At 36.2% G+C, this 16287-nt stretch overlaps 2 protein-coding genes across 4 annotated transcripts in view; both read right to left on the bottom strand.

Annotated features, from left to right (window-relative positions):
• The window catches only part of ppp1r7 (protein phosphatase 1, regulatory (inhibitor) subunit 7), a 13363-nt gene extending 10178 nt beyond the window's left edge, over positions 1 to 3185 (bottom strand). For 2 of the 3 annotated variants that reach the window (XM_016515427.1, XM_016515425.1), the window contains exons 1-5: positions 3102 to 3185; positions 2300 to 2395; positions 2157 to 2212; positions 1810 to 1875; positions 1531 to 1661 (exon numbers count right to left, since the gene is read on the bottom strand). In XM_016515427.1, coding sequence (XP_016370913.1) covers positions 1531 to 1661; positions 1810 to 1875; positions 2157 to 2212; positions 2300 to 2395; positions 3102 to 3141 — 389 coding nt within the window. In that variant the 5' untranslated portion in view covers positions 3142 to 3185. The other variant, XM_016515426.1, reaches the window with a different exon arrangement.
• A 257-nt stretch (positions 3186 to 3442) lies between these two features.
• On the bottom strand, positions 3443 to 16042 carry LOC107710612 (putative glycerol kinase 5). The gene is made up of 15 exons (XM_016515428.1): positions 15399 to 16042; positions 15226 to 15319; positions 14008 to 14083; positions 13826 to 13919; positions 10632 to 10763; positions 10470 to 10546; positions 9331 to 9459; positions 9171 to 9231; positions 8944 to 9070; positions 8045 to 8149; positions 7817 to 7911; positions 7591 to 7694; positions 5986 to 6045; positions 5769 to 5902; positions 3443 to 4924 (listed from the first exon to the last, which is right to left on the bottom strand). Exons 1-15 carry the CDS (start codon positions 15525 to 15527, stop codon positions 4758 to 4760), a joined length of 1584 nt encoding a protein of 527 aa, XP_016370914.1. The 5' UTR covers positions 15528 to 16042; the 3' UTR covers positions 3443 to 4757.
• Positions 16043 to 16287: the final 245 nt, after the last annotated feature.

The following is a 16287-nucleotide window of genomic DNA, read 5'->3' on the forward strand; positions in this document are numbered from 1 at the left end:
ATAATTATTTTATTTCAGTTAGTTTTTCAATAACTGTTGTTAGTTTCGTTTCTCAAATATTTTGACGTTTTTATTTTATTTCAGTTTACAAAATAGTTTTTTTTCATCAATCGTTTTAGTCTTAGTTTTAGTTTTCGTTTACGAAAATAACCTTGGTTCCAACCCTGATCAAACACACCTGTCTGTAATTATCAAGTGCTCCTTCAGATCCTAATTAGTTGGTTCAGTTGTGTTTGATCAGGGTTGGAGCTGAACTCTGCAGGAAGGTAGATCTCCAGGAACAGGGTTGGGCACCCCTGCTCTAGACCATGCGTACGCACTCTATTACTGGAGTGAGCGAAATAAAGCAAACAGAATGATTTTAAAGTCGGTTTTACATTTGACATACACATTTATGACACTCTCAATAATGAAGTTAAACACTGAAATTTCATGAAATCATTATCCAGAAGTTACAACATTTTTATATGAATTTAAACAAATATTTGCAGTGGATGGGCTGCTTTCGAACAATTTTCCTGTGGTATGCAATTTAATTTGCAAGTTTTAATCACAGCGAGGATTGCTTGGCACATGATAATTCCACTTTAAATTGTGTTCTAAATAGCAAAACTCATGTTCTGAGAAAATACTTTTGACCAAATAATAATGATTATTTTTGTAAACTTGACTTTGTTTGATGGCTTTGGAACATAGACCGTAATGACAGATATAAGGATGTGCTCATTGATCGAACAGTCCATTGGCTGGTTTGAACAAGTTTGATGACAGTACTCTAGAACCTCTGTTCACAGGTGTCACACACAGAAATAGCCTAATGATAACCCCTTTCGTGCTCTTCCCAATATTGTGACAAACACCATATTTTAAAGACGTTTTCAAAAATGTGCGGTTTCAGTGAACTGGTGCTGCGTTTGCGTGTGGACGAACGGCCTAAGCGTGAAAAAAATCTTCGGTTTTAAAAATAACCGCGTTCGTGTGGACAGGGCCTGAGAATTTATTAGCCGTTGGCTAATATTAGACATAATTTAGTCACCCAGAGTGAAGATTTAGTCGCATATGCGAGTGATTTACTAGTAATGTAGAGGTTTGACATGCTTATCATAAATGTGGTTTATTCACGGTTAAGTCGCGTATTTACACTACTGCTCATATGTTTGGGGTCAGTAGTATCTTGCTCACCAAAGTTGCATTTATTTTATTAAAAAAATACAGTGAAAACAATAAAAGCAATATTGCGATATGCTATTACAATTAAAAATTAACTCTTTTCTATTTTAATATGTAATTTATTCCTTTGATGGCATAGCTGAATTTTCTGCAGCTGTTACTCCAGTCTTCTGTCACATGATCATTCAGAAATCATTGTGATATGATGATACTTTTGACAACTTGAATGCATTATTACTAAACTGCTAAAAAAAACACTGAATGCAAACTTTTGAATAGCAGTGTATAAATAACATTTTTTTAATGTATTTTTGAGAAAAAAAGGTCTGTACAAAATAATAAGCATCATGTCTGACTTACTCAAGCTCTGTTAGGGCCTGAAGATTCTCTAGTTTGCGGATCTGGTTGTCATAAAAATCGAGTTCCCTCAATGAGACGAGGCTGTCCAAGTTCTCAATGTGTTTGATGAGGTTTTGCCTAAGAGAAATCGTCTGATGATAGAAACAAAGAAAAGGACTCAATTTACGATCTGTAATTGGGCACAATTAATTGATACTCCAAATAAGCAAATCTTTATCCAGTAACTAGACAACCCTACTATATTACCCCCCAAAAACACCCAGCATTTGATACTCTCACCTTTGCCTTCCGAAGAACCTCCAGACCCTCAATCTTCCCAATGCGACAGTGGACCAGATCCACATCCTAAATAAATAATTAACACACAATGAATCATAGTGCTAATAACATCATCTTTCTAACCCAGGGGTGCCCAACCCTGTTCCTGGAGATCTACCTTCCTGCAGAGTTCAGTTCCAACCCTGATCAAACACAACTGTCTGTAATTATCAAGTGCTCCTTCAGATCCTAATTAGTTGGTTCAGTTGTGTTTGATCAGGGTTGGAGCTGAACTCTGCAGGAAGGTAGATCTCCAGGAACACGGTTGGGCACCCCTGGTCTAACCTTTCAAAAACTGAATGTTTCACCTCTTCATCTGGATCTAAGGTTATGGTGTCCATGTCAACAGGTGACTCCTCAGGTACTAAAAAGGGAAGCGAGAGAAGCGGTAAGGAAACAGATCATACAGATCATCCTTTTAATTGTTTTCCTCGCGCCAAGGTGGTCTCACCAGTCGAAGGGGCTTGCAAGGAGTCGACCTCTCCATTGAGACTCTTCCTCTTGGTCTCATCATCACCAGATTCCTCAGACTCACCCCTCCTGTCCACTTTAAAATCACAGTTTTTATGAATAACAATCAATAATTAGGACACACCCACAATACTAACCTGCTTACAAAATGCCACTGCTGCTATCTGGGCCAAATAATCGTGATAGCACGATTTTAATCTGAAAGCACAATTTCAAAGCCTCCATCTATTAGATGAACCCATCCCACACACACCCTCAATCCCACAGCAGCGGCATGCTAGCAAACTGTGCTGATACAGCAGCTGGAAACAAATGGAGGCGTCGAGAAAAGCTCGATTTGTCACGTCTGATAGCTCACATTCAGGTTCTCCTACACTTTATCCATCCAAACAGGTCAGACTTTGACAAGTAACTTAATGTGAGCTGGTAGGCTACATTAGCTAACCAGCAAGGTGTGCTGGCATTGACGCCCCGTCCACTACTAAACACACACCTGAACAGAGGTCTGGCATTTAAATACACTCAAAAGAGAAACCAAGAAATGAAGCAGCCTTTATCGTCGTTTCATGCGTGCAGACTATAAGAGTAGCTTCAGTTAGCTGTGTGATAAACGTAAACAATCACACATTGCAGTCTGAATGAATGGTAAGAGCACACTAATATATGAACTGATTAAAAATAAAAACTCATCTTGGTTATAAAGAGAGAGCAAAAAGAATAATCGCTGTTTTTTTAGAGTCTCCGTTGAAAATAAATCGTTAAAAATACACAAATCAGCTCACCTTCCATCTCTTGAGGCTCTCCGACAGATAAAGTCGCCATTTTCCTTTAATCCCGCCCACTTTACTAGATGATTGACACCTGGATCGACCAATAGCAAACCTGAAATCCGTTTCCTACGCCCATGGACTATTTATAATTACGCTTATATACTAAATTTAATACACGACAAAACCAAACGCAAAAAAATGCTAATTTTTTTAGCTATTATAAATAAATGTTACTATATTTTGTTCATACCAATTTATCCTCATAGAATCCTATAAATATAGAATGAATCCTTTATCCTTAATGAAGTCTTTTATTGTGAGACTTTATTCACTTTACAATGTTATTAATTTTATTACATTGTTCGGCAGACTCAGTTATACGACATAGGGAGCCCAAGCACTTCAGCCATCTAATTTCATTAAAACATTACTTTTACAATTTTAGACCCATGAATTATATAATGTTTATCAGGTCATAGTTAATGTCTAATTATGTAGTCAGAAATGTCACGTTTGTCCACTGACCTCAGATTGAAAACCATTGATTTATTAGCATGACAACGCACACAATAGGACACTGAAATGGCATAATGAAAATTTATTAAAACTATTAAAATTTCACATACTGACATGAAACATGGCACAATGAGTTCTTTGACAATCTATTAATACATTTATCTTAACAAATATTCTCTGTCTATTCTCTCTTTAAGATCCTGATAAAAGCCTAGGATATTATACAGTTTCACAGTTACACATTTTTACTACAGTTGAATGTATGCTATTACTAGCCACTGTTGATAGTATAAAGTGACAATCTGTGACACTGCAGTTTTGTATACAAACAAGCATAGCCGGTTGGATGCTTAAAGCTGAAGAAAAAAAACAACATTAGGAAATATAGTCCTTCAGGTAACAAGTTTTCCATGTTTGCAGCATTCTTTTTGTATTATGAGGTACATTTGATAAAAAAATAACCTACATAATGCCAAGACTATATATGCAATTAGAAAATATGAACTAAAATTACAATAAAATTACAACAGCATTAATGCATGCTTGTATAAATTACCATACACTAAAATGGATGCACTATGTGTTAACTCAGTGTATGATAAAAATAAAGAGCGGTAAATTGAACTTACTCCCATCTATGTAAACAACACAAATTACATATAATTACAATTCTCCTCTAGGGTGAGATGTCATCCTTTGGGAGATGAGTAACTGAGGCACCTCACTGAGGATCTCTTGTACAAAAGCACCTCATTAAGGTACATAGCGAGTTAAATAAATTCATTTGTTCATATTAAAAAAAAAAAAACAGTAGTTGGATTAAGGCACTGATTGATTGTTAGTGCCTAATGACTAAATTATTGATTGGCAAAATCATAATACTACGAGTAGGAATTGTGCTGCAGCCTGCCGCTTCATCATCATAATACCACTGGATTCTCAACTGGGTGATTTGGATTTACACAAACAAGTTGTAAATCTGTAAAATCCCCCGTGATTTAGCAAAACTGTAACTAACCTTTGATATGCGGGTTTCCAAATCCAGATTGGAAATCATACTGTTCCAAGTGTTTTTCTCAGTGACAGAGAGAACTGCCCTAAACCTGTTGACATGAACATGGAGTTTACAGAAGAAACCTGTATTCTGGTCAATCAGAGCTGGCTGTACCAGTGCATAGAGCGCTGAAGAGCCCTCTCCCAGCTCTGCAGTACACCTCTGTATGGGCCGCCCTTGTCCCAATCTGCTTTACTCCTTCGGGGAAGGAAATGTTGGTCAGTGGTTAAAAGCTTCTTCAGCTCTTCTTGGTTCCTCCAGTAACCTAAAGGACAGTTCAAAATAAAATGGGCAGATTAACCATTTAAAGCCTGACATATGAAATGCGTTTCTTTTTTAAAAAATGTTTATTGAACTTTAGGCAAAAATCAGGAAAAAAAAGTACTTGTGTGTGTTTTTTGTTAAGTATTATATTTGCATCGTGTTTTTATGGCTCATTTAGTATGATAGATGAAAATATTGAGCTCATAAAAAACTATTTTTCGAGTCCCAAACGGAGCAAAAATATGCATTTTTGTACAGTTGCTGATATTTATATGGCAGGAGTAAGATGAAGTCCTGATTCTTGTCATTTAAATCAGAGATCATTATAACAGTATAGCAGATTACTTACATAAAATGCATATAAATAAATATCAGTTGTAACTCTATATCTCCAAATAATATGTCTTAGTAAGATGGTATTTAAATGCTTAGTTTTACAATCAAAGCTAAGTAGATTTTATTGTGTGTGTGTAAAATATACAGTATAATGCAAAGCAATAAAATTATGATAGAGAGATGTACAAATAAACTTTCCTCAAAAGTCTGAAGTATCATGTTTGTTACATTTTAACAAGATTTTTTCTAGAAATTATGTATGGATAATCAAGTAAACTAGTAAAAGACACATGTACTATATGCTTTTAAAGCAAGTATAAATATATCAGTCAGACAGCAGGAGGCATGTAATGGATTGTGCACAACAGGTTTTTCAGCAAAGTTCTGCTCATGTTGATAATTTAGAGGCCTTTGAAATTTGTTTACCAACTATGATACAGAGTTAAAACGGATTAAGCCTAGATTAGGAATAGTTTATTTGCTGCACTCAAATGTGGCTAGTTCCTTACCTGTTCCTAGTCCTGCAACAAAAGCAGCTCCAAGGCAGGACATGTCAAAGTGGCTTGGACGTTCTATCTTGCGCCCCAACAGATCAGCTGTGAGTTGCATGATGAAATTATTGGTGCAAACACCTCCATCTGCCCTGTAAATGTGTAGCAATACACAAAAGTTCAGACAGGCAGGATCAAGCTCAATGCAGTACGACAAACAGGGTGAGACCTTCACCTGATTTTAGTGATAGGAATACGGGTTTCTCGAAGCATGACTTCAAAGAGCTGCTTGTTCCTAAAAATCAGAATCAGAATTGCTGTTGAATTGTGGCATGAGAATTACAGGAATCACACAAGATGTTAAAATTGTGGTTGATACCGATCCGAGTCCAACACAGTCCTGTAAAAATTTTAACTATTTTACAGGGGTTTCTTGGTGAATTGGTGACAAATTTGAGTTAGGTTTATAGGGTTCAACCTTCATGCTTAGTTAAAATGTGTTTTCTTGTCAATCATACTAAATTGCTAATACAAAAATCATACTAAATACTAATACAAATCATACAAAAAATACTAATACAAAATTATACTAAATTGTTAACTTGTTAAAAAAAAAACACTTTGCATATGCTTCTGAGATGGGGTTGGAAATGTCAAATTTTCACATTATAATGTACAGTATGAAAAATGGATATTCATTTGCTAGAGATTACATTTAACAATGTTATTAAATTATTAGTGTTTTAAAAGACTAACTTTGAGTGAGACAACAATCCAAAAAAAAAAGAAAATCCAATATCCATGATAACCATTATATCATGCATCCCAAATTATGACACATTTACAGTGCAAACATGAAGAAACAGAAACACAATTCTACAGTATATATAGTGGAGATGGAACAGAAGAACATGAGAAGAAAACTATCCTGGGCTATTGACTTTGGCCTTTATTTCTTTGATGGGGAACTTTTGGAATGGTGAGAAAGTTGGAAAGAGTCTCTATTTTGAGGCCTGATTAACTACTTTAGATTGGTATAGAATGCCAAGGGATAGTGGTTTATATCCAGTCACCTTCTCATTTCTGTTTTCTGATTGTGCACCAAGGCAGATGATAATTGAAGAACTCATTTTAAGAACTTTATGTGCCAATGTACTTTATAACCCAAGTGACATTTTCTTTCCTGCAAACACTGTTTGAGATAAAATGGCCTAAGAATTTGCAGGTTTTCTGGGGATAAATTTGGTATTTTCTACAAATTTCATAGTGTGACCATTACTTGCAGTAAAGAACTGTAGTGATAATTTAGCATTTGAGAATTCATTGCGTAGAATTCATTTTTTTGAATTAAATTAAATTAAATTGATAAAAATTAATTTAAATACAATAAATAAAAAAAATGGTGTAAAATAAAATAAGCTAAATTCTACAAACAGGATTGGATATGCTTCAAAACGCATCCGGTTGAGGACAAAGTCTATTTACATTGTCCTGCAGTGTTCTGATGCTCAAATATTTTCATTTCCACCGGCATTAATCATTTATTTGTTATCATGCGTTTTATCAGAACAAGAACAGTAACAGAAGATTTGAAGCAATCCAGCACTATGTATGAGACCTGATTGATTAATTTAGCTTGTTTTAGTGTAGATGGTCATAGTGTCAGAAATAAACTTTTGTTTTTATTAGGGGCTGATATTCGCCCATTTTTCCCAGAGCCCTGCTTATTTTCTGACTTTGACACAATCAGTGCCTTCTGACTTTTTATAGCTTTAACATGGCACATTCTTTGATTCATGAGACATCTTACTTGGATGATAGTCAGATCTTGCAAGCTCACCTGAATGCTATAGACTCCAGAATGGCTCGAACAAGATGTCTCTTGGTTGTGGAAGGTTTTAAGCCCATGAAAGAGGCACAAGCTTTAGGATCATTCAGAGGGGCCTGTAGCACATCAACAGAGAACGTCTTGAAATGACACGACACTGTATGAAATTCTCTTGTATTTACAACAAATTCTTGAGATGAACAGCGACTTAAAAACAGTACGACAGATCCAAACACACCTGTAAGCCACTGAAAGAAGGCACAAAATACACGCCGTCTGAGTCTTCCACACTAGTGGCTATAGCCTCAGTCTCCTTCACATCAGAAAAGAGCTCTGTAAGAAATCATAATGGAGTGGAACGGGCATCTATGGTCTTAAATGGCTTTTTTTTGGTAGTGAAAAATACATATTCAAGTTAAGAAATGTGTGTATGCTTGTAAATCCACATTAGTCTCCTCCTCCTCACCTAGATCTTGGGCCCATTTAATGGCAGCACCTGTTCCAGCAGCATTACCTTCAGCCAGATACACAACATCAGCACCAATCTTCCAGCCCACCAGCGGATAAAGGCCTATTCAGAAAACAGATATAAAGAGGGACCAACAAATGGACACATCACTGTCTCCTTTCTCACTCGCCACACTGCTTCATGATGAGTAATGAGTCACATCGTGCCCTAACCTGCCGTTTCCAGTGATGTACACTACAGTTCAAAAGTCTGAGGTTGGAAAGATTTTTTCCATCTTTATGAAAGTCTCTTATGTTCACTGAGGCTGCATTTATTTGATCAAAAATATTGTAAAAACAGTAACAGTGGCAAACATTAAATATTACAAATTAAAAGAACTGTTTTCTATTTTAAAGTAATTTATTTCTGTGCTAACAAACCTGAATTTTTAGCAGCCATTACTCAAGTCTTCAGTGTCACATGATCATTCAGAAATATGCTGATTTGGTGCTAAAAACATTTTGTATTATCAATGTTGAAAACAGTTGTGTTGCTTAATATTTTGTGGAAACCATGATACATTGTTTCAGGATTCTTTGATGAATAAAACAAAAAAACATTTATTTGAAAGAGAAATCTTTTGTAACAATATAAAGGTCTTCACTGTCCCCTTTGATCATTTTAATGCATCATTGTTGAATAAAATATACTTCTTTCGAAAAGAAAGGCCACTTTGAATGTCAGTGTACACTAAAAGCCACAAAATGTTTGATTTCATGCAGTCTAAAATGCTGTTTAGCTGGCTTAGATTATTAGTTCTAGTGGTTTAGTAGTATTTCTTTCAATTCAGTTGAATTCCAACTGAATACTGTGAAAAGCTTAACCAATAAGGTAAGGTCAGCACTGGAATGACATACCAGCTACAGACGTGTGTGGTTTGTTTCCTGTATTGATGTCCATGAAGGTCCCTGTGCCTATAGTAATTTTCACATCACCAATGTCAAAACAGCATTCTCCAAACATGGCTGCTTGTTGGTCTGCCATCTGTGAAAAAGACATGAAAGGTAGGGTTGTGGCACCAAATACAAAATCAAGCACACACACACACATATTATTAAAACTGCATGACAACATTTATACTCACAACAGACATGACTGGGATGGGCACCCCAAATATGGAAGGATCACATGTGCCAAATTTATGACTAAATATGAGAGAGAAAAAAAAGAGCATTAATTGTTCAGTCAAACGCAGACTAGAAAGAATTCTGGAAATACCAGAGCAATTCAGGGTGCATGAGTACCTGGTGTTCTGCACACTGGGGAGGATGGACAGAGGTATAGAGAGGAGTGAGCAAAGAAATCCACTCCAGCACATCTGATGATCACACAACACACACACTATGAGCACAGACAACATCCTATGAACAAGCACCACTTACAGAAACACGTTCTAAGACACTATATGGACAAAAGATACAAGAAAAAAACACACACACACACACATACACATACACATACACATGAAAGACCTTAAAAAGATAATTCACCCCAAAGAAATGATAGAACAATAAAAACACTTTTTTTGTGTGTGTGATATGGTTAATATTAATATATTTTTCGATAATGAAGAAAGAAATTTATGGAAAACTGTGCGCCAGAAAACCATGCGCTTTTTTTATAATATATACTGTATGTGTGTGTGTGTGTGTATATATATATATATATATATATATATATATATACATACACACACACACACGCACATGTACTGTATATATTTAAAAATAAAATACAAGTATTCATTAATTCATTCATTCATGCATGCTATAATGTATCTCCATTACAGCCATAAATTCATAATTACTGATTGGTTTATAATTTGCAAGACTAACCAACTAGTTCTTCAAAGACAAAAACAACTTTATTACTATGTAAGTACAATTTGCATTTAACATCACAGAAAACCACAAATGTGCATGTGTACATAAAAAAAATGTTAACCATTCAAATGTTTGGATATTAATAAGATTTTTTGCTTGAAACACTTCATACTGGCTCCTGGCCATCCTTATCAATAATGTGCCAAGTTGGAAAATGCGACAATGATAATAAGTACTGTAAAAACATCACTGTACATGTGACTGCTTATGATTAACTACTCATAACACTGGTGTGTGACTTTCATTCACCTTTGTCAAGGGTTGTGGGCAAACTGCTTTCTAAGAATAGTGTCAGTCAGTGATGTAAGATATCAGATCTGTGGCACGCTTTCATTGAGCAGATCACTCTGAAGAGCCTCTTACAGATCGAACAGGTTTTTATTTTAGCAACCTCTCAAAGGAATCCAGCCAGAATACTGTGCACTCAGCTATCTGATTTTCACTGTTCAAATGACTTCTATACAACAGGACAGCATTTCTATTTCATAATGAAATATCCACCTTTAGTCAGTTTGTACAGCAGCCAGGTGTCTATGGTCCCAAAATAACAGGAGCTGTCTTCGACTGCCTGCCGCAACTGAGGAGAGAAAAGGTTAGGATAAATATACTAGTCCTAGAAAAGACAAATGCTGAATGCCATATTTTAACTACTCCTGGTTTACCTGAGGGATATTGTTCAAGGCCCAGACAAGACGCAGTGACACATGCTGGGTGGTAAAAACTACCAGGCTGGCTGCAAGGAACCGCTTCTGTCTGGTGAGGAAGTGCAGCATCTTCATCACTCCATGTACCGTCTGCCATGCAAAAAAATGTTTTTAAGCAATAATAATAAAAAAAAAAATTCAAAACTTGCCGAAATGCATTTACTCTTGGACCATCCAAGATGTAGATGAGCAGATTTGAATTAACTTAGCTTTCAATCACTTGCTCACCATATTTGTTTAGAAGTGTTTTGGACTGCATTTGCTTGTATTTGGTGGTTAAACTGTGCATATTTCTCTCCTGATTCAGACAAGACGATGTTTTCACTGGAAAAAGCAATATTATTGATAGAGGACTCATATTTTAATTGGAAGCAACTGTTTTAAGTTAAAAAACGTCTAAATGATGCATTTGTTTCTTACAAACGCGCTGTTTGAACTCTCATTCTGACGGCACCCATTCACTGCAGAGGATCCACTGGTGAGCAAATGATGTAATGCTACATTTTTCCACATCGGTTATGATGAACAAAGGAAAACAAACAAAACAACAAAAAAAAAACTTATCTAAATCTGAGGGTGAGTGAATTTTCAGCAAATGTTTAATTTTTGGTTGAACTATTCCTTTAATTACAGACTTGACAAGAATATGCCCTAAGAGTAAGTTTTAAAAAACCACCACCTTCAAGCTTGACCTCTGCCCTCAGTGATAAGATACTGAAAACATTTTCCTCTGTTGAAAGTTGTTCAAGAATAACCAGTTTTATCTGCGACTACATACACTGGGATGTTTGCTCTGCAATTACATGGGTTGTAAGCTCTCACACATTCAAAAATGTCTTGTACAAACTGACATGGTTTTGTCTCTGCAGTGATAGGACAAAACTAATTAATGTGAATGCTGTTGGACCATTACATGACCACATCCACATTCACTGTCAGCACCTTACACAAATATATTGGCAATCCGTGTTCGAGCAGTCAGAGGGGTTCTTGTTTCACTGCTGTATTTGCTCATTTAGCTTAAAGGACTTGGAATGAATGAAACACTCATTCATTGACGTACACAATGAACGACAAACACTACGATCTGTCACTGTCCAAACAATACACACTTTGTTTGCAGTAATAAACTGCTGTAAACTGATATTCATTACATGACCACACTGGGTTTCACACATGAAACTCAAACCTGCCACTAAGAAGGGAATTCTGCTGACTCAAACATGAGCACTTTTAGCATGTGTAACAAAGATCCTCACAGGCCAAAAATTCCCATCCACATTCACTGTCAGCACCTTACACAAATATATTGGCAATCCGTGTTCGAGCAGTCAGAGGGGTTCTTGTTTCACTGCTGTATTTGCTCATTTAGCTTAAAGGACTTGGAATGAATGAAACACTCATTCATTGACGTACACAATGAACGACAAACACTACGATCTGTCACTGTCCAAACAATACACACTTTGTTTGCAGTAATAAACTGCTGTAAACTGATATTTATTAACTGTTATTAAATAATATATGCAATTATTTAGCCATTTGGAGATTATCAGCAACTGTGCCCACTCCTAAAAAGTAATAATCCCAATAGCTTGTCAACAAATCCATAGTTTGTTTTATTTACTTATTTTTTTGTGGTTTTAAATATTGTATGGGTTAGTAGAACCATTTTGTGAACATTTTATTTGTGGTAATAAAATTACACTACTGTTCAAAAGTTCACTAAGGAGTTTGTAAGTTTTTGAAAAGTCTCTTATGCTCATCATGGCAGAATTTATTTGATAAAAAACAAAAACAGTAAAAACAGTAATACTGTTAAAAATTATTACAATTAAAAAAAAATTGAATGAAATTTTTTTTACGTTACTTCAGAAATCATTCTAATATGTTGTTTTGGTTCTCAAGAAACATTCCTTAATATCATCAATTTTTTAAAGGGGTCATATGATGCGATTTCAAGTTTTCCTTTCTCTTTGGAGTGTTACAAGCTGATTGTGCATAGATAAGATCCCTGAAGTTGCAAAGACTAAAGTCTCAAAACCAAAGAGATATTCTTTATCAAAGTTAAGACTCTGCCACGCCCCCCATTTATTTGAAACGGAAATCTTTTGTATTATTAAAGTGCCCCTATTATGGACTTTTGAAAATTACCTTTCATGCAGTGTGTAACACAGCTCTAAGTGAATGAAAACATCCTGCAAAGTTTTAAATCTGAAAGTGCACCGTGTATAAAGTTATTGTCTCTCAAAAGAAAGAGTCGACTCTGAATCATTGAAACGAGTCGTTTTTAAAACGAATCCCAAGCCGTTTCATGTTGACGTCAACATGAAACATAACCATATTACCCGCCCACTAGTTGGTCTTTTTGCTTTGGTCTGAATGAAAATGCAAATTCATTCTTTGCCACAAGGTGCCACTTTCCCCAGGTGCCGCAGCATAAATGGCTGCCCACTGCTCCAGGTGTGTGTGTGTTCACTGCTGTGTGTGTGCACATAGGATGGGTTAAATGCAGAGCACTAATTCCTAGTATGGGTCACCATACTTGGCCACGTGTCACGTCACTTTCACGTCACTTTTGGAGCGGTAGAATAGCGGTTTCCCCAGTAACGCTATACACAAAGCAGCACTGCGCTCACAAACGCTGCTTTATCAGGCATTACAGGCATGATGCAATGAAAATGAGACCAATCGGACCAATCACCGCAGATTAGCGTCACGCAAAGGAGGGGTTTGGAAAATTGAATCGATAAACGAATCGTTTGGGAGTCGTTGAGCAAGTAAGGTAAAAATAAATGCATATTATAAGACAACAAAAGTATTTTTAGACCTTGCATGCATGTCAACCTGTTGTTGGGGACTCCCAAAACCAAAATATGAACCTTTCATAACCCATAATAGGGGCACTTTAAAACTTTTGAACAGTAATAATGCAATAATGTATGAATTGTGAATGTCAAGCCAGTATGTGGTCATTTGGATTATGCTGACTGATCTGTTCCAGTGATTGTCCAATGAGATTCTAACATTCTCTAGTATTTCTGTTTGGATCATGTCTAGACATAATACACTCCCTAATACAACAGTGTTAATCACAAGGAGAGTCTGAAATGAACAAATATATTCCAAGATGACATGCACAGCCGCCTCACCTTCATAGCGCAGGACCTGTTCCACGATCTCACCAACTCGGCTGCCCTCAGGTCCTGCCAGGTGATGAAATTATGAAACGGTTTTCCCGTGTTTCTGGAGATGATAACAAAAGAATATATGCCACCTCAGTCAGTTCACTAAGTTTTCTGCAAAACAATCACGGGATTTCATGTATACGAACCTGTCCCATGTTATGAACGTTGCCCTCTGGGTTGAGATGCCAAGACTTTCCATTTGGCACATCTGTAAGCCTGAGTCTAAACCAAAGAGATAGAAGAGGAGAGGAGTCTTGTCATTATTGTAAGCTTATTGTAAACTTATGGACCTACATTTATCACAGAGGATTTATTTCCAAGACAAAATTTAAAGGCCTTTTTATCTAAACTGATATGTACCTCTGTTGCAGTAAATATAACTATGAAGTCTTAAAAGATGATGCGAGTTTAATGAGTTCAACATCCTTATTTGTAGCGTTTTTAGCATTTCAATTAAGATTGTTTATATAACGAATTTTAAATAATTTCATCCTTCTAGATGTTTGCTAAGCACCTCTAGTGGGCCTCAGACCCTTGACTGAGAACCACTTATATATCAGATTGCACATCAAAATGATTTACAGTAGCCCTGAAAAGTACATTAACACCTTCTCAAATCAAACATCCGATATGCTGGATTCATTTGTTTTAGATTCTCTTTCCAAACTGCCTTATGTATTTATTTATTTATTTGTAAACATAAAACTACATTCATAAAAGGCAACATGTGAAAGTAATGCTCAACACTGAGTTTTTTTTAAATGCTATTATATTTTCATTTTCATATAACAATTTTTGAGTGGATTTTCATGTCCAGTATGCTGAACGTTTGGACTTTAAAATTGTACACAGTGTCATATTACACATTAACATATGTTCCATAACACTAACTTTAATAATGCCTAAGCTGCTCCAGGATGATGTAATTACAAAAAAGCTGTTCATTAGTTTCACTCACTGTTTACTCAAAAAACAAACAAAAAAAGTAATTATTTTAATTAAAAGTAATTAAGTATTAAACATCCATTATTAATATTTTATATAATAAACCTGTTAAAAATGCACATGCAGAAGACAGTAAAAATGCTGGGCTTGATTAATCTTGCAACACCAGTGAAAATACTCTGATTTAATACAATTATAATACAGTTTATCCCCATGAAACACAAAGATTGATTGCAGTTTGCTATTTAATGTGCAGCATTTGTTTTAACAATTTGTTTGCAAGCATGCCACTAGATTTAATGTTCTGAAATATGATGCAGACATTTATAAAAAACATTTAAAGTAACTTAAGTGTCCAAAAAGGTTTTGGGGGCGATGTATGCTTGTGAGATAATATAGCCAAAATAAAGATGTCTGACCTTGAACTGCTCCTTTGACTACAGTCACAAACCCTTTCCACAGATCCTCAGGGTCAATCTCTACATATCCAGGCTGAGGATAAAGTAGGGACACCTGTAACAAGGAAGCTGCTATCAGATTTCACACACTGGAAGGCACTGGCACAATCCTGACAAGACCTGCTGTCATTTACCTTCGTGGAGCAGGATCCCCTGATACTGGCGCTCTTATCGTACACATGGCACCTGATGGAGGTTGTTCCCACATCAACTGAGAGAATGAAAGTCTCTCGTTTGCTGAAGCCGTTTCTCTGAGTCCCCATTGCACAATGCGTTCATTCAGAAAGCCGCAAAGGTACTTTAGTCACCATGGCTGTGAGCATGTCAGGAAGGATCCAAACTTGAGTCAAATGATCCCGTTTTCAACTTTGCTCCGTAGACCTTTGAGTTTCATTCCTCCATAAACTTGAACGCCAGACCACTGGCAGATTTTTTAATCCGCTAAGAAAGCCGATTTAATGAGTTCACATCATTGTTCTGAAGGGGTGTTTTGAATGGACAAGTACTAATCGAAAGCATATGTATGTAACGTTATGTGTCCCCAAACTATCCCCAACTCGCGTATGAGATCTCGCGCCCTATTTTAAATCGGCAAACGAACTATCTACAGTTGCGTTACGTTGCGATTTAAGCCAAAAAACAGTCGTTTATTTTCACCAGTGAGTGATACAAGTTACCGAAAACAAGAAGTGGACGTGTTAACCTCTAGAAAGACCACAAAATACAGCAGGCGGTCGATTAAGTACAATAGTACAAATCAGTACGTCACACATCAGTCGATAGGTGTGGAGAGTTCTTAAAGAGACAGAGCACCATTTCAGAAGCCTGCTGACGTCATGTGCACTCGCTGCTAAATACCGGAAATACGTTAATGGAGCTGTTCGGAAATCGACCCTTTTTCACATTCCAGGGTTCTTCTCACAAGAGGTAATCTTCACAGTTGGGTGAACTTCTATAGTGGCGAAACTACAACAGATATCATTTTGCGTACCCATTTGTTCCAACAGGAATGGAATATATATA

This window comes from Sinocyclocheilus rhinocerous, unplaced genomic scaffold, assembly GCF_001515625.1.
Source record: "Sinocyclocheilus rhinocerous isolate Xijiao unplaced genomic scaffold, SAMN03320098_v1.1 scaffold507, whole genome shotgun sequence".
Taxonomy (NCBI): Eukaryota; Metazoa; Chordata; class Actinopteri; order Cypriniformes; family Cyprinidae; genus Sinocyclocheilus; species Sinocyclocheilus rhinocerous.

Excerpts from the sequence above, each read along its gene's own strand:
- LOC107710612 (XM_016515428.1), bottom strand. The coding sequence starts at position 15,527 with ATGGGGACTCAGAGAAACGGCTTCAGCAAACGAGAGACTTTCATTCTC. Across the intron at positions 13,920-14,007 it reads ACGTTCATAACATGGGACAG|AAACACGGGAAAACCGTTTC; the intron begins GTTCGTATACAT and ends TATCATCTCCAG. Across the intron at positions 9,232-9,330 it reads CCCAGTGTGCAGAACACCAG|TCATAAATTTGGCACATGTG; the intron begins GTACTCATGCAC and ends TCTCATATTTAG.